We start from the raw sequence: 20,965 nt of genomic DNA, 5'->3' as shown, positions 1-20,965 counted from the left end.
CCATAGAAGTAATTAAGAAATAAAGCGCTCTGGGTGTTCAGCTGAGCATTTAAAAAAAAAAACACTTTATAAAAGCAGTGCATTTCCCAAGCAAAATCAATAATTTTGTGTTTTTCTTTTTTCTCCTCTCTCTGATATGGCCTTTAGGATGCTGCAGGCAAGGTGTTTGACCGCTGGAGCATCATGTCCCGGGAAGAGGAGATTATCACTCTCCAGCAGTTCCTGCGCTTTGGCGAGACCAAGTCTATCGTGGAGCTGATGGCCATCCAGGAGAAGGAAGGACAGGCTGTTACAGTGCCATCATCCAAGACCGATTCTGGGATCAGAACCTTCATTGAGAGCAACAACCGAACACGCAGCCCTGGCCTGCTCACTCATCTAGAGAACAACAGCCCCTCCAGTATCCACCACTTCGAGAACATCCCCAACAGCCTGGCCTTCTTGCTACCCTTCCAGTACATTAATCCCGTCTCAGCACCTATGCTCGGCCTGCCGCCTAACGGCCTGGCTCTGGAGCAGGCAAATCTGAGGTTGCGCGAAGCCAGCCTCCCCAACCAGTCTGAGCAGGTGGATACCTGCTCTGAGTCTGAGGTATCTCTCTCACCCTTCCGCAGTAGCCAAAGCCCCAACAGAGGCAATATTGGGCCACTGCCCAACAATATTGAACCCAAGACAGAGCCCAACCACTCCTCACCCATCTCCCCTACTCCGTCTGTGCAGCAACAACCACAGACTCAGCAGCCACAGCCCCAAACGCAGCAGCAGCAGCAGCAGCAGCAGCAGCAATCGCAACAACCACAGTCACAGCTTCAGCAGCAATCACAGGGCAACAGCATGAATGACAACCACCACTTTGTAAAACATGACCAGCCCAGGAGCATCTCTCATTCCTTCTCATCAAAGATGCACCGCATGCGACGCATGGGTACCCCGTCACGCAAGGGCCGCGTCTGCTGCAATGCTTGTGGCAAAACGTTCTATGACAAAGGCACTCTAAAGATACATTATAATGCAGTGCACCTGAAGATCAAGCACCGTTGCACGATTGAGGGGTGCAACATGGTCTTCAGCTCACTGCGCAGCCGTAACCGCCACAGTGCCAACCCTAACCCACGCTTGCATATGCCTATGCTGAGGAACAACCGTGACAAAGACCTCATTCGCTCAAACTCGGGTACTGCGACGCCTGTAATTTCTAGTACCAAAACAGGATTCAGCCTCACCAGTCCTGGAAGGCCACCGCTGGGCTTTGCCACCCCTCCCCCACTGGACAATATGCTCCAGTCTCCCCTGCAAAGCCCACTGGTCTTCCCGTCACTGAAGTCTGTGCAGCCGGTGCAGCCTGTGCCACCCTTCTACCGCACGCTGCTCTCGCCAGCTGACCTGGTCAGCCCTCCTGTCTCGTTGCCGACCAGCCCGATCTTGCCCACCACCACCAACAGCACCTCACTGATGGAGCATCACCAGCATCTATTGGCAACCACCTCCCACAGCAGCCACGTGTCTGATATTGGGCACCAAATATCTCACCGTCTGCCCACACCTAGCACTCAAGAGTCAGCTACTCCAGCCTCCTCCACAGCTACAGATCCTGCACCCAAGAAGAAACCACGCAAGTCCAGCATGCCAGTTAAAATCGAGAAAGAGGTGATCGATGTTGCAGATGAGTATGATGACAAGGATGAGGACGATGATGACAGCTGCCATCACCACCAGCACCACCATCACCACCACCAACCCCACCACCACCACTCTGGCCCACACCTCCACAACAACATCAATGGCAACTGCAACAACAATAACAACAGTGGCAGTGGCCATCACAGCGAGGACAGCGGGCACCAGTCCCCCTCCCAGGACGAGATGAGCCCCAGCATGGCGCTAAGGGGAATGCTACGGTCCGACCAGGATGAGTGCCCGCGCGGTGCCGGCGGGGGCTCTAGTGGAGCGGGGGATGGAGGTGAGATGCGCTGCATGGACAGCTTCACTTCCGAAGACCAGGACCACGAGCGAGACTTTGAAAATGAGTCAGAGACCTCAGAGTCCAAGATGTTCTACAGAGATGAAATGATGGACACTGATGACCACCGAGGAGGGTCAACAGGAGGGAGTGGCGGTGGAGGTGGTCTGCACAAAGAACATCACAACGAGCGAGATCACGGAGACGACGATGAGGGCCAAGCTCGGAAAGATATGGAGGACAAGAGCCGATCTTCGCCTTCGCCTCATCAGCCTGTCATCAAGATAAAGGAAGAGCTCAACGACCCCACGTATGACATGTTCTGCATGAGCCAGTATGGCCTCTACAATGGCAACGTGGCAGCCGCCGCTGCAGCTGCTGCCAGCATGGCCGCCCTCCACGAGAGCTTCATCTCCTCCATGGCCTACGGTTCCAGTCCACCCAAGTTCTCCTCACACGCATCTGACGAAGACCTGCGCGCTAGCCCTGACCCCAAAATCTGCTACGTCTGCAAGAAGAGCTTTAAGAGCTCCTACAGTGTCAAACTGCACTACAAGAATGTGCATCTCAAAGAGATGCATGTGTGCACGGTGGCAGGCTGCAACGCTGCCTTCCCTTCCCGGCGCAGCAGAGACAGGTGAGGAGATTGATCTTATTATATTCTTAAAGGTTGAATATCTGGCATTTATAAATGGTTTTATAATGTATTCTGACACTGGTACCGCTTGTAGATATTTTACATGCAGTCCCACTACCGTATAGTTATACATTTGATTTTTTTTCTGGGTTGGGAAGATGGTAGTGTTGATGATGATGATGATTTAGTATATGAGGTTGAACTGAAAATCAGAAATTTGGAAAGTGTAAAAAAGTGTGCTGCTCTAGTCAGATATCTGTTCTTTCTCTTATGAGCATATGGGACTGGGTGTTGTGGGGGGAGGGGGGTAATTATTGCTTTACTAATGATGTGTTAATTACTGCCGTATGTGTTGACTGTCATGTCAATGTTAACGGTGGCAGGGTGTCAACGTTGAGATACACCAGTGCTTTGTCAGAGCTGTCTCAGAGGCCTTCAAGTGCTATTTACCTATGCTCATTCACCTGTCATGCAGGTGAGCATGCATACATTAGCAGGGGCTGAGGTCTGTCAAACCACTGCATTTATTAGCGCGTCGGGAGGAGCAGGTTTCACTACCTGGGCTCGTTAGCACATATGGCACTCCATGCCATGCATCTCAGCCCCAAAATACACCTCCGGCAGCAGCCTAGCAACTCGTCTCCTGTCACACATCATGTCAGTGAGGCATCACACGGCAACCAGCCCCTATAGTACAGTCCTACAGGACTCAAAACCTCTACTCGCTAGAGGACACGGGGAACATTCTGGGACTGTGGTCAATAACTAAAGCATCGGTTGTGGTTTAGAACTTGAGGCAGTGAGTAGGCAGCCATGCACTGTTTTTTATGATGTGGATAACCACCAGCAGTTAAACACGGACTGGTGTAACAGATTTGAGTCATTTTCACTGTTCCCACCAAATCGGCATAAAGGAAACCTGAAAGTGAACACTGAGTAGGTTTTATTTTTCAAATGTTAGTGTTATATAAAAATCAGTATGATGTAAAATCTGAAGTAGAGTTTGAAAGTAGATTTCAGCACGGCACAGTACAACACAGCGCAGCACATGCGCGCACACGCATGCACACACACACATAAATGCACACTGACATGCACAGCTGCTGCTGTGGTAGGGTACGCCTTTTCCATGTTGGTGCATGGCACAGTCAGGTAGTAAGGACAAAAAGCCCCATTCATCTCTGTCCTTCTTCACTCATGAGGAGAGAGATAAGAGCTGCACCCCCACTCCTCTCTCTCTCACACACACAAATGAATGCACACACAAACACAGACATACTCACCTGGCAGGTGACACGTGACAGTTGTATTTAGGTAATAAAGACTGAGAGCTTGAACCTATGTTATACTCCCTTCTTTCTGTCATTTGTAAACAAAAGCCTCTTTTGAGGTTTGCAGCTGTTTTTTCATCACTAACCCCCTCCTCTTCTGAGTTCTGCTCATCATCCCCACCCCACACCTCCTCCTCCTCTCCACCCTGAGTCTTTATTAAGTTCCCATGTTCAGTGGCATCTGTTCCCACCACTGTTTGTTCATTAGCACTATGTAAATAACAGCGGTGACTCTGGGACTGGGTGGAGGCGGAACACAGGAGAGGAGAGGCAAGGAAACAGAGACAAAGAGGGTGGGGAAAGCATGGAGCACCGAGGGCAGAACAGGGAAGACAAATTAAGGTTAGAAAATAAGGCAAAATAAAAAAAAGTGTTGTGGCAGAACAAATATCAAAACCCTGCCTCACCTTATTTAAATGAGGATTCATTTGTTTCATGCAAATACAAACCAAAGAAGTGCCAATATTCTATCCTACTTTGGTACTTCCTGTTGATTGTGTTTATAAGAGCCATAAAGGCAACATTTTAGCATTTTAGCAATCTGCACATGCTTGCTGTGGGGCATTAGGTGAGTGGGACCATGGAGGGACATTCGGTCCGTACCTGACCTGTCCTGATCTAATGAAGGGCATGCTAGGCCCAGCAATCGCATCTCCAGCCAGGGCTCATTTTCCAGGGCTATCACTTATCATTCAGCCCTTGTTTTTATTAGAGTGCGCTGACATTAGCGGCAGCGACTAGTACGCACATCTGCTGCTACAAGCCGCTAATGGCCCTTAAGAAAGCGCTTAAGAAGGAGTTTATGGCACTGATACAGACAGTCATCAGTGAAAAAGAGAGGAGGGGGGGACCGCTCAATTGTGGGCCTTGCAGTAGAGCGAGCGCATGTCGGTAGTCTCCGGAAAAGAGCTCAGAGGAGTTTTCGAGATGTCTAACAACCGCACAGGGAGGGGGAATGAGATACAGTGATTAGAGCAGCGAGTTGGTAACCACAAAGCAGATGGAAGGAACTGCATGGAACCAGAACACTGTGCAGCTCACCGTCTACTACATCCACCACAGCTCCTGGTGTGTTTGATTAACTGACCTTGCAAATAAGAGGACAGTATCCTCGGGGCTTCTGCGGATTTCAGGGTATGCCCCTTGCCCCTTCTTCTACAACTAGCACAGCCATGAGTCTCTCCTCTAAGGTATGTGTGACAGTTGGACTGCATCAGAGGAAACAGAAGCATATCAATTCTACTGGGGGAAAAAATAAGTACTTTAGCATATGGTTACAGAAGTAGTTGTGCCGGATAGGACACTCGTTGCGGAGAACGTATAGATTTCAATTCCTTTTTTTTTTGGTGGATGCATGTGACCGTGCTGCCCTGAAGTACTCTCTATTGTTTCCATATTTTTTGTTGGGATAAATTCCTTGTGGCATCTGGGAGGCATTACAGGGCTGCAGTTGCTTTGGAGCTGAGGTGGGGGTATTAAAACAACAGACAGGCAGCGTAGCGCAGAGCCAAGCGCAGCCAGGCCATCGGCGCTCAACATGAGCATGCGTGCAGCAGCAGGATTTGCCATGCCAAAAAATCAGAAAACAAATGTGAGGGGGACATCAGTAAACCACTTAGATTAATTTTAGGTCATCCAATTATTTGTAATTTATGGAACTTCCTATATGAAATACAGTCTGATTCACAAAAGACAAATGCTTTGTTTATAGAATAATGATTCTGTTTTATTTGGCTGATAATTGTTTCAAAGGCAGGTCTGATGAAGAGTGAAGAGATCAGCACTCCAGAGCTGAATTAATTATTTAGCTCATTTATGGTGTCAGAATAATTGTTTTTTAATCTGAGTAAATTAAACCTGAGCGCCTCACCCTCTCTGTGTGCGAGACACAGGAATTTAATAAGCTACAACTAAAAACATCACAAGAAAGAATAACTGTATAAAAATATTTTCAAACGGTTACAGATTTAAACCACTCACTGTTTCTGAATATTTTTAAGATGTGCCAATCTAGATAGGCAGCATCAGTATACTATGTTTAATTGTGGGTTATTACAAATATTTCCTCTAAATAGTGTCGCAAATATATTGTGTACAAAATGGTATGGCAATATTTTAATAGTGAAATATTATAAGTGTGTGTGTGTGTGTGTGTGTGTGTGTGTGTGTGTGTGTGTGTGTGTGTGTGTGTGTGTGTGTGTGTGTGTGTGTGTGTGTGTGTGTGTGTGTTTGTATGCTTGTGTTTGTATGTGTGATATGTATTGATAGCATTTATAATTTACATCGGAATAATTCTATAAAAATGCCCCGTCTCCATACCGTTATCTCATAGCAACTAAGTAAATGTAAAGTGGAGCTAAATGTAATTATAACTGCATTAGTGAGGGGATGTCAGTGTGAGGTAGGCTGCCGGCTCACGCTGCTGTAAATGATTGCATATTTGCTAGTGAGGGTGAGTCGCCACAACAGAGAAGCAGCATGATTAACTGCTGGAAGCACATGTGTACCAGTAATCACGCATGTTATTATCCTCGTTAATCATATTCCCTAAAACAAAGGCGGCCTTCCTTTTTTACCATTCCCCTTGCCCCTCCTCTCAGCACTGCAGTTTTTTTTGTGTGTAAATTCTGCTGCCATCCCCACCGTCGCCAATGACCCTCATTGGCAAAGCTGTTCCAGATTCCCATGGTGCTGTAATGCTCAGGCCTGTGGCCTCACGCAAGCCAAGCACGAATGGAGAGTGAAGGTTAATTATATCTGAGAACCTGCTTACCTTCTCTCTCTCTCTCTCTCTCTCTCTCTCTCTCTCTCTCTCTCTCTCTCTCTCCTTCTCTGGAGCATGTAGTGCCGCTGGCCACTGATTGTCCTGCCACCAGAGGTTTGCCTTAACTAAGATACCCTTTTTCAAAGTCAGAACAGAGATGCAAGGCCATGTCTCTGCATCCCAAAAAATATCCTACACATCTCTGGAGTTTTAGGTAATGGTTGCACCCACAGAACGAGGGTGAAATGACAGAATGGAGAGCAGAGAGAAAAGGAGATGATCAGTGAGACATAGTGCCAGGCGTCTCATCTGCCCACCTTCCCACTGCCGTTACTCCTGATGAGTCTAGGAGAGAGAGTACATGGGAGGTGGAGGCTGCAAATGTCTATATCTAGGCTGCATCATCATCTGTTTAATGTGACTTCTCGTCTTTCTCGTTTATGCATTACGACTCATTTAGCAGGCGCGAGTGCAGTAGGCAGGGGGAGCGACAGGGCCATCGGAGCCTAAAGATGATTAACGTTCACGGGACAAGAAGGCCCATTAAGAGCCACACTCTGCCTCCCTCCTCCTTCCTCCACCTCCTCTGCAAAGTCAAAATGGCCTCTCCTGAGATGCCGCCCCCATCTCCGGGCAAAGATGAGCCTGTCAATTTGGTTTGCTCGCCACATTACTGGCCCAGGAGAGATGCAGGGGAGGGGAGGTGGGAGGCAGTGGTGGTGGTGGTGGTGTTGAGGAGTGGGGTTTGGGGGCTGTAGCGGCAGAAGAGGCAGGTAAGGGCGGGTGAGAATTTGCTAGCCTGCGTATATGGTAGAAAACAGAGGGGAAATGGGGCAGAAAGGCTAAAGCTGATGAATGCATGAAGAAAAATACCACAGTGTGCAAGTAAACACATACACCTTTCACAAGTATACACACACACACACACACACAAACATACACACAGCCATTTACATGGTAAAGAACAGAACTAAAGTGATCAGAGGTAATGGGTTTGTTACTGTCGCTTAGGGAAATGCAAGAATATTAAACATTTTCACAATGACTCTCAGGTTGAATCTTCTTCATCCAATTCTGCATATTCAGTGTTTTGACTATGTTTTAAAATTCCACTGTAGATCCATTTATAGGTGAACAAATTCTATTCCCACATTATACATTGAACATTCTATCGCCACATGGTAATGGCAGCATTTTTACAGTATTGCTGTATTCGAGTTGTTAGTCTTGCTTAGATCTGTGCATTGAGTATAAGACAATTTGATCTGATCTAAGGTTTAATACTGTTCTCTTGTCACATGTCATAGTAATACATTTTAAAACGATAGATCCACTCTTACTTGTTACTTGATTATTGCAGTGTGTTAAGGACTTTGGTGATGGAATATGTATATTTGTGTATGTGTTTAGTGGGTGGGACCTTGACTTTGAGAGTGAATACCTCTAGTTGTGTGTGTGTGTGTGTGTGTGTGTGTGTGTGTGTGTGTGTGTGTGTGTGTGTGTGTGCGTGCGTGCGTGCGTGCGTGCGTGCGTGCGTGCGTGCGTGCGTGCGTGCGTGCGTGCGTGCGTGCGTGCGTGCGTGCGTGTGTATGCGTGCACGAATTTGTATGTGTGCAGAGGGTCTAAGGATGTGAGTTAGTCCCACCAGACTAGAGCTTATGAGCAGTGTGTGGGTGAGATCTCAGGGCTGGTGACATGCTGCTGAGGAGCCGCCCACACGAGTGTCCCCAGAGCATGGTGTGTCCCCACAGACACAGGACGTGGCCCCCTAGGCCACACCAGTCTCACTGAGACCATATAGGCCTACTAAATTTGTCTTTAAGATTTCTGTGTACAGATAATATTTCAACACATTTTAAAGGAATATGTGTTTTAAGTCCCTGCCCCGGCCCTTACAATATGCCTCACCATTTTGCACACACTTTCTTAATGTTCAGTACATTCTATATTTATCTCATGGAAACACACAGGCACACAGACACATCCACACGCACGCATGCACACACACGCACGCATGCACACACACACACACACACACACACTTAAGGTAGTGCCAGTCCTAGCTAATTGATTTGCCATGTTCCTACATGCTGCTGATGCTCTGGTGGCCGGCTCCTGTATGCCTTATGAAAAGAAAAGGGTCCCTCCATTGAATGTATTTTTACTTCTTGCAGGACAATGTCGGATAGGGAACTAAATAATTAAAGAAAAGGGACCCTTTTTGACCGCATCAACCATGGCACTGCTGGTAAGCTCTACAATACATTGTGCAATCCATTTACCCCTCACGCCAAGGCCGCCATTTCAGTCCCCTTAGTGCTCTTTGCATGGACCCCATATTGCAAGGAATGGATCCTCAAAGTCATGTCTGTCATTTATCTCTCTCATTTATTTTTGGAAAGGAAAACTGGTTGTATGTGCTTCAAAACGCATACACCTACACAATTATTACAAGTTTACACAATCTTGATTTCTTTTGCCTTTGTGTTGTTCTCACTGTCTGCTGTGGGCACTGTTGTGGCTTCATTTGAGAACTGATATGCTGGGGGATATGCTTGGAGTGGACACTCTTTACCTGTTATCACTGCATGTGTTTTGGTAAGCTCAGGACTGGCCCGCGGTGCAGAGGCCCACGTGTTCTTTACCCCGTAGAGCACTGGGGTACCTCTCACCAAGGGACCGCCTGCTTATGTGATGCGTTACGCTCTCTGGCATGAGAGGAATCCCAGTTTTATGAACCTGGGGAATACATGGGACACTATACGCTCACAGGGGCAATTAGGCCACCTCCAGGAGCCAGTGAGCTCATGCCGCTCAAGTTGGTGCTAATAGGCTATCCAGTTCCCAGTGATTATTACATTACCGTGGCTTGAATCAATTGATAAACTCCCATTCAATGTGCTGAAGTATTTAATTGAGTCAGAGTCTATTGGATTTGAGCATGGCTACAGACATGCTGACAGGAGTAGACCTACTAATGGGGTGCTTGCTGCATGGCACTAGCTTAAGTGTTAGCACGGTGTCTGCATACTGGTGTGAACAAAGTTAATGGCATTTAATAAGGTGAGTCTGTATGCAAAGGAGAGGTGGGGAAATGGGAGACAATTTAACGTATCCCTTTAATAGTATTACTCAGGTCACCTTTGGGATGCAAAATAATGTGCTGTCTTTCATTTCAAGGCTTACTAAATTTATTAGCATGTGCTATTTCAACAGAAAGTGTGTTACAGCGTTTTGTTTTCCTCTCTCTATGCAGGCACAGCTCCAACATCAACCTACACCGAAAACTGCTGACCAAAGAGCTGGACGACATCGTTCTCGACCCCCAGCTTCTGCCAATGCCCAAGGACCTGCGTGCTGAATTCCTGGCAAAGTTCTACGGAGGTGGCGGCCACCACCACCACCACCTCCATCACCTGGACGCTCTGGGAGGCGGTGGTGGGGGGCTGCTACCTCGTGGGCTGGGCCGCGACGACGACACGGGCTCCCCTGCTGGCACCGAGTACTCAAACGGCAACGGTGGCTATTACCGTGGCCCCAACCACGAATACATGGTGCTGGACTTGAGCACCACCTCCAGCATGCAGTCCAGCGGCAGCATCCACTCCTCGCACGAGTCCGACGAGGGCAGCGACGAGGGCATCCTGCTGGACGACCTGGAGGGGGCCAGCGACGGAGAGGACTGCAATACCCACCCCGAGGCCCGAGGCCAGGCAGTCACGCGGGGGGAAGGAGACGATGTAATGGGAGGAGGACGAGGAGGAGACGGAGGAAGAGGAGAAGCGGAAGGAAGAGGAGAGATGGAGGGGCCCCTGTCCTGCGACCCCTCCTCCTCGCCCTCTCTCCTGGCCTCCAATGGGGGCAACGGTGCTGCTGGTGGGGGCATTCTGTGCACCATCTGCCACAAAATGTACAGTAACAAGGGGACCCTGAGGGTGCACTACAAGACTGTCCACCTGCGGGAGATGCACAAGTGCAAAGTGCCTGGCTGCAACATGATGTTCTCTTCTGTGCGGAGTCGAAACAGGCACAGCCAGAACCCCAATCTACACAAAAATAATGCACCCTTTGCTGCCATGATTGACTAGCCAAACTCGTCCTCCTCGTTCTCTTTGCCTGTCACAAACCAGAGCATTCACACTTTCCCCTCTATCCATCACGTTCCATTGAAAAGCATACATATAAAAACTACAGTTAAAAGTCCAGTCCTCAGTCTCTAGGGTGCCCATGTTGCCTGTCAAAAAAGGAAAAAAAAGACAATGACAACAAAACAAAAAAACACCAACGTACTATCAGATTATGTTTGATTTTTTAATTCTTCAGTGGTTACCAATCAACATGAGCTGACTATGATGTTCTCCAGAGTTGTGCCCACTGACATTTCCTTCTTTGGAAGAATAGGATGAGAGATTTCAGAGGAGAGTCCCTTTAAACCCAGGATGACTCCAGCTTCTCCAATTCCCTGTCAGAATCCCTGTACCTTGTCTTAACTTTGTCCATCTCCAAAGAATCTATTCAAACTCTTATTTGTGACTGTTGCCTGCAGAAATGATAATAATGGAAAAAAACAAATCTTCTTCTTGTATTGGTGTAACGATAGCTTTTAAAAAAAGAACCCCCTACAAGAGCATGAACAGTTTCATTTGTACATAAAGCCCTTAAAGACTTTGGTGTAAAACAATTGTATTGATGGTTGTTGGCTTTTTTGTTTTTATGTTACAGTACAATACTTCCTGCTCTACGGTAGGCAAGAAAGAGGTAGCATCTTAATAGCTTGATTCATTTATGTTAGCTTCAAACATTTTAACTAAGAACAAAAAATCACGTGACTTGTTTTATCTACTTGTTAGATATGCAGAGGTGGCCGGCATGCTTATGGTCTCCTGCTTAAATACTTTTCCTCCTTATTTCTCATTTTGTTAAGTTCATAGCTTTAGAGTAGGCTACAATTTTTGTTTTGCACTTTGCAATTAAATGGGGGATGTGTAATATTCGTAGAAGGAAAACACTTTGGAATGCTGGGTCTTTTCAGATGACATTGACGCATTTGTCATGGCTACAGTGCCAAGGGGAAAATACTGTATGTACCTTTAGCCTAAATGTGCTGGCTTTGCACACACAGGTTCAGCTACAGACCTTATTTCACACATGAAAAACGATATGTGAATGGAGTAACCCCAGTCTCCAGACCATAAAATGTATTGAGTGTTTTGTAAACTTAAAAAGTGTTTCCCTCAGTAGGATATGTGACTGAACATTAACTGCCAGATTTGGACTTTGAAGACAAGTATTACAGAATTTGATTCTGTTGAAAGAAAAAGGGGAAAGTGATGTATTGCTGTAAAGGACTGTACCAACAAATAGCTCAGCAGAAATGTAGGCGAGTCTTTCTACTGCATGTGGTGTTTGTTACCTGCAAAAGGTTATCGTATGAAAGTTAGTGAATGTCCCGTAATTAGTTTTGTCGCCTCAAAAATTATTTCATTAACAAAGAAATGTCAATTTCAAAGTATTCTGTGAATGCAACAAAAATGTAGTTATAACTGTGACCAAAACCAGAAGCAGTGTTGAGTTTTTGTTTTATACTTTTTTTTTCAGTCCGTGTACACAGACATGCTAACCCTGCTAATAGGTATGATGCACTTCAGTCTTAAGATTATTCTGGGTTTTCTTAGCGGTGCCCATTGCAATATTTCTGCAAACATGCTGACATTGCCAAGCCTGTGTGTCTGGATGTTTGTATGTGAGAATGGGTGTAAATCTGTGGCCAAAGCAGTGCACCACAAATCATAAGTAAATAAGGTACACAACATATTGACTTTAACACAGGGCCCGTTATTTATTGACAGGCTAGTATGTCCTGTTGTATTCAATGTGGATCTAGTCCGCTAAATTAATTTGTTTCTATCGCGTTCTCTTATAAGAGCATGCAGGTAGATACTGATACCGTTTGATTGTGTGAGTCGTGCAGTACTGAGAAATGAAAAAAATACAATTACCCCCTGCAAATGGTGCATCTGTCTGTATACTGGCCGCAGTCTCTTATCTTTTCAACCAGTTTCTCAGCACATCCACACACTTCAAGAACTATACATGAAATCACCCGTAAAGCCTCTGACTCTCTGCCATTTCCCTTTTCCTTTTGCGCTGTGACAGCAGCACTTCTCCCTTGTTTCTTTCTGAGAGAGAGAGAGAGAGAGAGAGAGAGAGAGAGAGAGAGAGAGAGAGAGAGAGAGAGAGAGAGAGCACTGATGAAGAGTGAGGAAGGGGAAGAGGAGGGAGGAGAGGGAGGGAGGGGGTGTGCAGTGCCATGGAGGGGTGGGGTGGGGGGGATGACAGCGAGCATCATTAAAAATGTGCTGCTACACAGTACCTGGAGGCATCCGTTCAATTCCACTGCTGATCTGTCTAATAACTCACTTGTCACTTCATTACATTCAAAGATGTGAATGTTGCTGACAAGACTGTGACATGTAGCGGTCCCACCCCTCCCTCCCTCTCTCTCTTCCTCCCCCCTTCCCTCTTCCTCTTCCTTTTACTTTTCGCTGCCATGCCTAGAAGCCTTCACTCTCTCTCTCTTCTTCCCTCTCTTTTCTGACACTCAAACACACACGCACACACACACACGCACACACACACACACACGCACACACACACACACACACACACACACACACACACGCACACACACACACACACACACACACACTTGTCCAAGTCAGTCCCAGCCCACAGCATGGGCCTTGAAAAGGACATGGACGAATAGTGTACGCTTAAGTTCACTGGGCGGCCATCTCCCCCGTATAAGAGGAGGTGTAATTGCCTGTTTATCCCATGCGAAGGGAAAATTGAGTGGAGAGAGGCAGGCCTTCTCCCATGGGTTATACTCCGCTACACACTGTCTCTTTCTCCGGGAGGCCAGGGGAGAAAAAACGAGGGCCACTCTGGAGACTGCTGACAGCTGTCTCTCACATACCCCCACCTATCCAACACCATCAAACCGTCGCATGCGCGCGCGCACACACACACACACACACACACACACACACACACGCTTCAACTGTGTAACAACTGCCCCACTAACAGGCCAGTGGGATGACAGCAAAAAGAGGACTTGTTAACCTCTGGTGATGGAGGAGACAAGGGCACAGACAGGCAGAGAGAAGAAGAGAAGAGAAGAGAAGAGGGAAGGCTAGGAGAACCTGAGGGGAGGGACCCCTAGGGGCATGAAGGGAATGAGAGTGCCTTCGTACCAGAATACCTGGTGTATTATTTTGAAGAGGCACAGTATTCACCTTTTGCATCCATCTCTCTCTGTTTGAGATGGTTGTAGGGAATATACAATTACGGCACCTCAGAGGAGAAGAGAGAGGTAGAGCAGTCATGGACTGAGAAAGTTTTGGAGATAGTTGGCAATAGTGGCCATCACATTGTGGAGGCATGAATGAACACGACCCAGGGCAGTGTCAGTGGGTTGGGGTTAGGGTGGCGGATCATTACCACGGCCAGAAATCCTGACCTCTAAACAAGAAAGCAAGATTCAGTGTCAGTGTTTCTCATTATGTTCTGATTGCTTGCTGGAGACAAGCCGCCCATTACCCACACACTTACCCCAACACACATACACTTGTGCGCTTGCACGCCTGCGCATACACACACACACACACACACACACACACACACACACACACACACACACACACACAAACACTCTCTCTCTCTCTCTCTCTCTCTCTCTCTCTCTCTCTCTCTCTCTCTCTCTCTCTCTCTCTCTCCAAGTGTCTATCTTCTGAAGAAGCTACCACGAGGTCCTCAAGAGCTAGTCAGAGTGGGACAGTCCACTGAAGCCATTACTGTCCCATCCACTGGCTCTTGCTGGCAGCCTGAGTGAGTCTTCAATATTTCATGAGGCCCCTGTCTCCCTCCCACAGTCACACTAGCGGCAGAGGCAGGGCAAGACAACAGCCTGCCTTCCCAGTCAGCAGTCACAAGGGTTAGAATGCATGCCCACATCATTCCCCTATCAGGTGTTTAACCTCTTGCAGAGAGGTCACAGGAACGTTTCCCCAAACATTATGTTATGTTTTGTTGGTATTCATGCTCTTTTTTGTAAGTACAAACAATTGTGGATATGCTGCTGTAGAAGCAAAGCTGTGTACAGCAAGGCAACCCAGAGTCAGACCAGAACGTTCTGAATGGTATACAGTCTTAAGGAATGTCTATCTTGTGCGTCATATTAGAAAACCATAATTACACAGTAAGCTGTGTTTGTGAATGAGATTAAGGCCACTCCTAAAACTAAAGAATGCAGGAAGAATTTACAGCCGAAGAAATCACATTTTTCAGTATTGCTTTTCATGGCACAGCCACCCACCCCCCACCCCCCACTTAAACAGACTATAAATTACAGTAGTGTCACCCGAGAAAAAAATAAACTATATTTATTGAAATGTTCCAGATGATCTTTTTGTCTTAACAGAAATAATAAATAAGCTTGAACTCTTTGTGAATACCTTTTTTCCCTCCCATGGTGATGTTCTGGTGTAATTGTCTTGTTTGTTTTCGTGCTTGATGCCCATGTTCCCACCTCAAGATCTGTCCACTGGCGAGGCTGCAGTGACATTGCTGAAATTCATCCACGTCAGGAGTAGCTTGCATCTCTTCAATTTTCTAATGGTGGCTTCATTAATACTGTATGAGTCCTAAACAAGTTTTTTTTTCCATTAGCAGACATGGTGGGAAAAAAGTCCTCCTTTTGAAATTGATTTGCTTTTCCTTGTATTTTTCTGTATCATAACTGTCTATGGTTTTTGCATAAAATGCATAAGGGTTTTGGGATGTAAATGGAATTTTATTCATATTTTGTCCAAATACCTCTTGTAATTTGTATCAGAATTCTTGTACAATTTTTATATTAAAGATTTATCAGTCACTGGCACATGCAAAGCCTTTTTCCATTTCTTTTCCACCCGCACAGTTTTGGAAAGTTTGGTTTGTTCCGTGGTTCAGAAATTGTCTCTGTGCTCAGCTGCTCCTAATATCAGGTGCAACCACACCGTTCAGACATCTACTGTGGCTCAAAACCATGGCACACACCATGACGGCCTGCCAATCATTCACACATGCTGGAATACACAGATACATGGCAATGGAGTGGACACTTTTAATTAGTGCCCAGATAAAAATCACTGGGAGAATGGCTATCTTTACCAATTAGAAAGTAATTAGATGAATAAAGTCATTTGGCAATTTACTGGGGAAATGAATAGCTGGGGATGCTGGTATGTCTCCCTCAGCTGTCAGGTCATCAGGGTGACAAAAACATCTGCAGCCCTGGAACAGGACACACCCCAGCTTCCAGACAAGTTAGAAGCCATTTATATCTCCATACATATACATTTAGACAATGATAATAAAATCATATGTGGAGAAAGTGAAATGCAACTTTGTATTACTTATATATCTCTGAAAAATACCTCATGGTGCTTTAAATGTAAGAAAATAATCAATATCTACAATAGGTGGCTTGGATTTATTAAAGAGCTTTCTTACACCAATGAAATAACAACAAACATAAAGGAAAACTGTGACATGCACACAGTGAGGAAAATGACAACCATGATACAATGACAGAGGCAGAGAGAGTGAGAGTGAGAGAGAGAGGCAGAGAGAGAGAGAGAGGCAGAGAGGCAGAGAGGCATCTCAGAATAATGAAAGGCGCTTATGTCATTATAGACCAGGAGCCCAGGGGGGTCAGCCTAGTTGGGAAGGTTACCAATTTTTATGGGTACTATGATGTCTGGCATGGTCCCCAGATAGAGGAACAGCACGTCTGCCGGGTTCCCTCTGGTGGGTGTGGCCAGGGGGGCTGTAAAACTGGCACCCCAAAAATGGGCTAGATCAGTTGGTGAGGTTACCACTTGGAACCTGTTGTAAATTGTTCATCATAGTCCCCTGATAGAGAAATTACCACTGCCAGACATTTTTAGTGGTGGGTTACCCCCGGCAGACGCCCCCGTATGATGACACCCCCAAAAATGGGCTAGATCAGTTGGTGAGGTTACCACTTGGAACCTGTTGTAAATTGTTTGAGATGGTCCCCTGATTGAGGAATGGCCACTGCCAAACGTTTTTGATGGTGGGCGGGGCTTGCCAGACATCATTAATTGGGGGGTAAAAAATGGGCTAGATCAGCTGGTGAGGTTACCTCTTGAAACCTATCATGAATTATTCATCATATTCCCCTGATAGAGAAATGACCACTGGCAGACATTTTCAGTGGTGGGGGACCCCCACCAGACGCCCCAATATAATGACACCCCCCAATATAGGCAAGGTCATTCACATAAGGTTTGAACCAGGCATGGTACAAAAGACAAACGACACACCACTTTTTTTTGATAATTCCAACGTGGGGAATTGATTGGAAGGGTCAACATGTTCATAGAAACTTGTTGTGGGTACAATTTAGGACAAAATGACTTTTATTTAACAAACATTACAAATCTGGGCAGGAACCAGTGTGTAGGCTTTCAAAATCAATGCAAAGATGACATGTTTCTGACTTAAAAGTGCATTTTGTAGGATGGTGCCCAGAATATGTAATTAATATTTACAAAATAACAAAAATATTTACTATTATGACCAAAGTACAATAGGGTTTTTGCAGCTAAAGTGTTTGAGGAGATTCCCCCTTTACAAATGTATGAAAAGTGTAATTTCCCCAATCATAATGAATACTTAGAATTTGATGGTGGTGGTAAATATTCAGAAAAGGTAGGCTAATATTTGTGAAAAAGTAGGCATAATTCTGGGAAATAAACAAATATATTACACAATGCACCTAATTCAGAGACAATTACGCTGACATTGAAGGCCTGTGATTTATACCAAGAAATAGCTCAACTATGCACTACTGCACCACTGTAGTTAAACAGCAATATGAAATTCCCACTTTCCAGCAGTTCTGAAGATTTAGAAGCAAAATGCCACTATTTTGGGGCTCAATACAGTTAAAATCGTTGCCCTGGGTTTATAAAGGTGGTGAAGTGCCTTATTTTTTCATGTTAGGCGTTGTCTTGTTTTAAGGAGCGAGTAAGTATCTTAAGCTGGTGAGACTCAATGGATCACACATGCTACTGTGATCCATTGACTTTCACTAGCTTAGCGATATACTCCCTCTTTTAACTTGTCTTAAAGCAAGACAACGCCTAACATGAAAAATAAGACACTTTACCACCTTTATAAACCCTGGCAAACGATTGTAACTGGCCCAAATTAGTGGCATACCCTTTAAACATAGGCATATACAGGAGGACCAACATTAACAGACAGACATTAAAGCGCAAGACAGGACCAGTAACAGTATACAAGTACTAAGAAATACTTGTTGTTCCAGTTATCAAGTCACAACATTTGGAAGCAGCAGGGTGTGTTGCATATTGCAGGTGCCCAGGTAGTTGTTGTGAGTATTGCAGTCACATGCGTATGAACGGCCATCTGGGTACTATGCTCGTGAATGTGTGTTAAGCCCCTTTTTGGGGGAAAACAAATCGAATGTCTCATTAACTTACATGCTACATCGCCTAGCCTAAATGAACACAGTCCATGCTTCAGCCACGGCTATTTGGCTATATTATTTGAATAGCCGGCAACACAACACATTTTCGGCATGTTGAGCATGAACAACGCTAGTCTACAGGTCAATTGACTTGCATTGGCTTTCCCCCCAATGTTTTCAACCAAAAAGGGGTGTAATGCACATGACAAAAGTCACGCCATTTATGCGTATAGTGCAGTTCCATGTATGTTTGTGTGTGTGCGAGTGCGTGCTCAGTCTTTTCCTTGGGGGCAGCAGCAACAAGAAGACATGTATATGGTGTTAAGAAGACTGCATGCATGTCCTGTTTTGCCTTGTTCTCCAGCTTATCAAATTTACCTCGATTAGGTGTTAAGGAGTGGCTTAATTGATGGCACCTGACTCTGCAATCAAGCTGCCTTTAAAAGCTGAAGGAACTGACGGTTCTTCATAGATGTTCTATTTGAACCTGTGGCTGCTGCTGCACCAGCCAGGGTTTTTGTATTTACTAGGCATTATGATTTGGACTTTGTTTAATATTAAGTTTGTTAACGTCTTATCCTGGTGTACTTTAACAAAACCCCACAGGTTGGGTAACTTTTAAAAGATGTGTGTTGTCCTTCAAGGTTAAGATTTGGTTCTGTTCTTAACCCCATAGAGCATGTTCACGTGGGGGCATAATAATGGTGTGTTGTATGTTACAGGGCCCAGGCAGTCCTTGTGAATACTGCAGGTAAAGATGCAGTCACTGTGCACACCAATTCCATAGGTAGGCTATAGGTGTGTGTCTATCTGTGCAAACATGTAAAAAAGGCATCAAAAAAGTTGTTTTAGTGGGGGTCATCTGTGTTCTAGGGCCAATCCCAATCCTTGCAAGTATTTCTCCTCCCATCCATCATGAACATTGTGCTCAGCTAGTGCCAATCATTCGAGTTGTATCATAATGTGCTCTGTGCAAGTAGGTTTGCTGTGCCCCCTACCACAGTCCATAGCATGGAGGGGATGCTAGGAGACATGCCAGTACACCAAGGGACATGGATGAGGCCATAGGAGAGTTTGCCATCCAGCAGCGGAATACAACAGCAGCGTAGAAATACAAGGATACAAGGATATTTATTTGTCATGTACATGTACAGGTGATGGGCATGGGCGGGACCCTGGCGGTGGCGCGGCCGGTAGCGGTTGCCGCGGCAGCAGAGGTGGGCAGCTCCTCGAAAGGGAACTTGGAGACCTGAAGAGCCCAAGAAATTGAACAATAGGGCGCTGTGATAGCCATTCCTTTGTTTGGGATTGGCCCTAGGACACAGATGACCCCCACTAAAACAACTTTCTTGATGTCTTTGCACTGTTTGCTATATGAACAAGAAGAGGTCCTGGGAGGGTGAATGAATGTATTATTGGATGTCTGACATGCCCTTCAAAGCACTTCATGATGCATTATGGTTGGTAGTAATTTAACAGGATAGGGAGGATTTCTTGGTCAGTGTCAAATGTTCAGTTGTTTTTTATTTGTTCACTTAATTATTTCTCAATACGTATATACTGTTACAAGCCCTGTCTTCCACTTCAATGTCTGTCTGTTAATGTCAGTTCTGTGTATAGTAGGCCTATGTCGAGTATTTTGATTCTAAATCTTCAGAACTGCTGGAAAGTGGGAATTTCACATTGCTGTTTCTTAGTAGAATTCACAGGCCTTCAATGTCAGCGTAATTTCTCCATGCATTACTTAAAGGTGCACCAGGGTAATATTTTTAGTTGTTTATTTCCCAGAATTCATACCGCCCATTCAAAATAATACCTTTTTTTATGAATACTTACCAACATCAAATTCTAAGTATTCATTATGACTAGGAAAATTGCACTTTCCATTGTTCTCCATTGTCTGCCATTTTGAAAGAGACATTTAAGCAGCAAAACGTACTGTACTTTGTTCATAATGATACATATTGGTTTATTATTTTGTAAATATTAATGAAATATTCTGGCCACCATTCTACACAATGCACTTTTAAGTCAGAAACATGTCATCTTTGCATTGATTTTGAAAGCCTACAAACTGGTTCCTGTCCGGATTTGTAATATTTGTTAAATTAAAGTCATTTTTGTCCTGAAAAGTACCCACAACAAGTTTCTATGAACATGTTGACCCTTCCAATCAATTCCCCATGTTGGAATTATAAAAAAAAAAAGTGGTGTGTCGTTTGTCTTTTGTACCATGCCTGGTTCAAACCTTATGTGAATGACCTTGCCTATATTCGGGGGTGTCATCATACGGGGGCGTCTGCCGGGTGTCCCCCACCACTGAAAATGTCTGGCAGTGGTCATTTCTCTATCAGGGGACTATGATGAACAATTCATGATAGGTTTCAAGTGGTAACCTCACCAGCTGATCTAGCCCATTTTTTACCCCCCAGTTAATGATGTCTGGCAAGCCCCGCCCACCATCAAAAACGTCTGGCAGTGGCCATTCCTCAATCAGGGGACCATCTCAAACAATTTACAACAGGTTCCAAGTGGTAACCTCACCAACTGATCTAGCCCATTTTTGGGGGTGTCATCATACGGGGGCGTCTGCCGGGGGTAACCCACCACTAAAAATGTCTGGCAGTGGTCATTTCTCTATCAGGGGACTATGATGAACAATTTACAACAGGTTCCAAGTGGTAACCTCACCAACTGATCTAGCCCATTTTTG

At 45.5% G+C, this 20,965-nt stretch overlaps 1 protein-coding gene across 3 annotated transcripts in view; it reads left to right on the top strand.

The window, feature by feature from the left end:
- Positions 1 to 11,721, top strand: part of bnc2 (basonuclin zinc finger protein 2) — a 180,794-nt gene extending 169,073 nt beyond the window's left edge. For all 3 annotated transcript variants that reach the window (XM_063218334.1, XM_063218332.1, XM_063218333.1), the window contains 2 exons: positions 148 to 2,597; positions 9,949 to 11,721. In XM_063218334.1, the coding sequence (XP_063074404.1) occupies positions 148 to 2,597; positions 9,949 to 10,780 (3,282 nt within the window). In that variant the 3' untranslated portion in view covers positions 10,781 to 11,721. The remainder of the gene's footprint in view (positions 1 to 147; positions 2,598 to 9,948) is intronic.
- The last annotated feature ends 9,244 nt before the right edge of the window (positions 11,722 to 20,965 follow it).

Source organism: Engraulis encrasicolus, chromosome 16, assembly GCF_034702125.1.
Source record: "Engraulis encrasicolus isolate BLACKSEA-1 chromosome 16, IST_EnEncr_1.0, whole genome shotgun sequence".
In the NCBI taxonomy this organism is placed as follows: Eukaryota; Metazoa; Chordata; class Actinopteri; order Clupeiformes; family Engraulidae; genus Engraulis; species Engraulis encrasicolus.
This window is presented reverse-complemented; position numbering and strand designations above follow the sequence as displayed.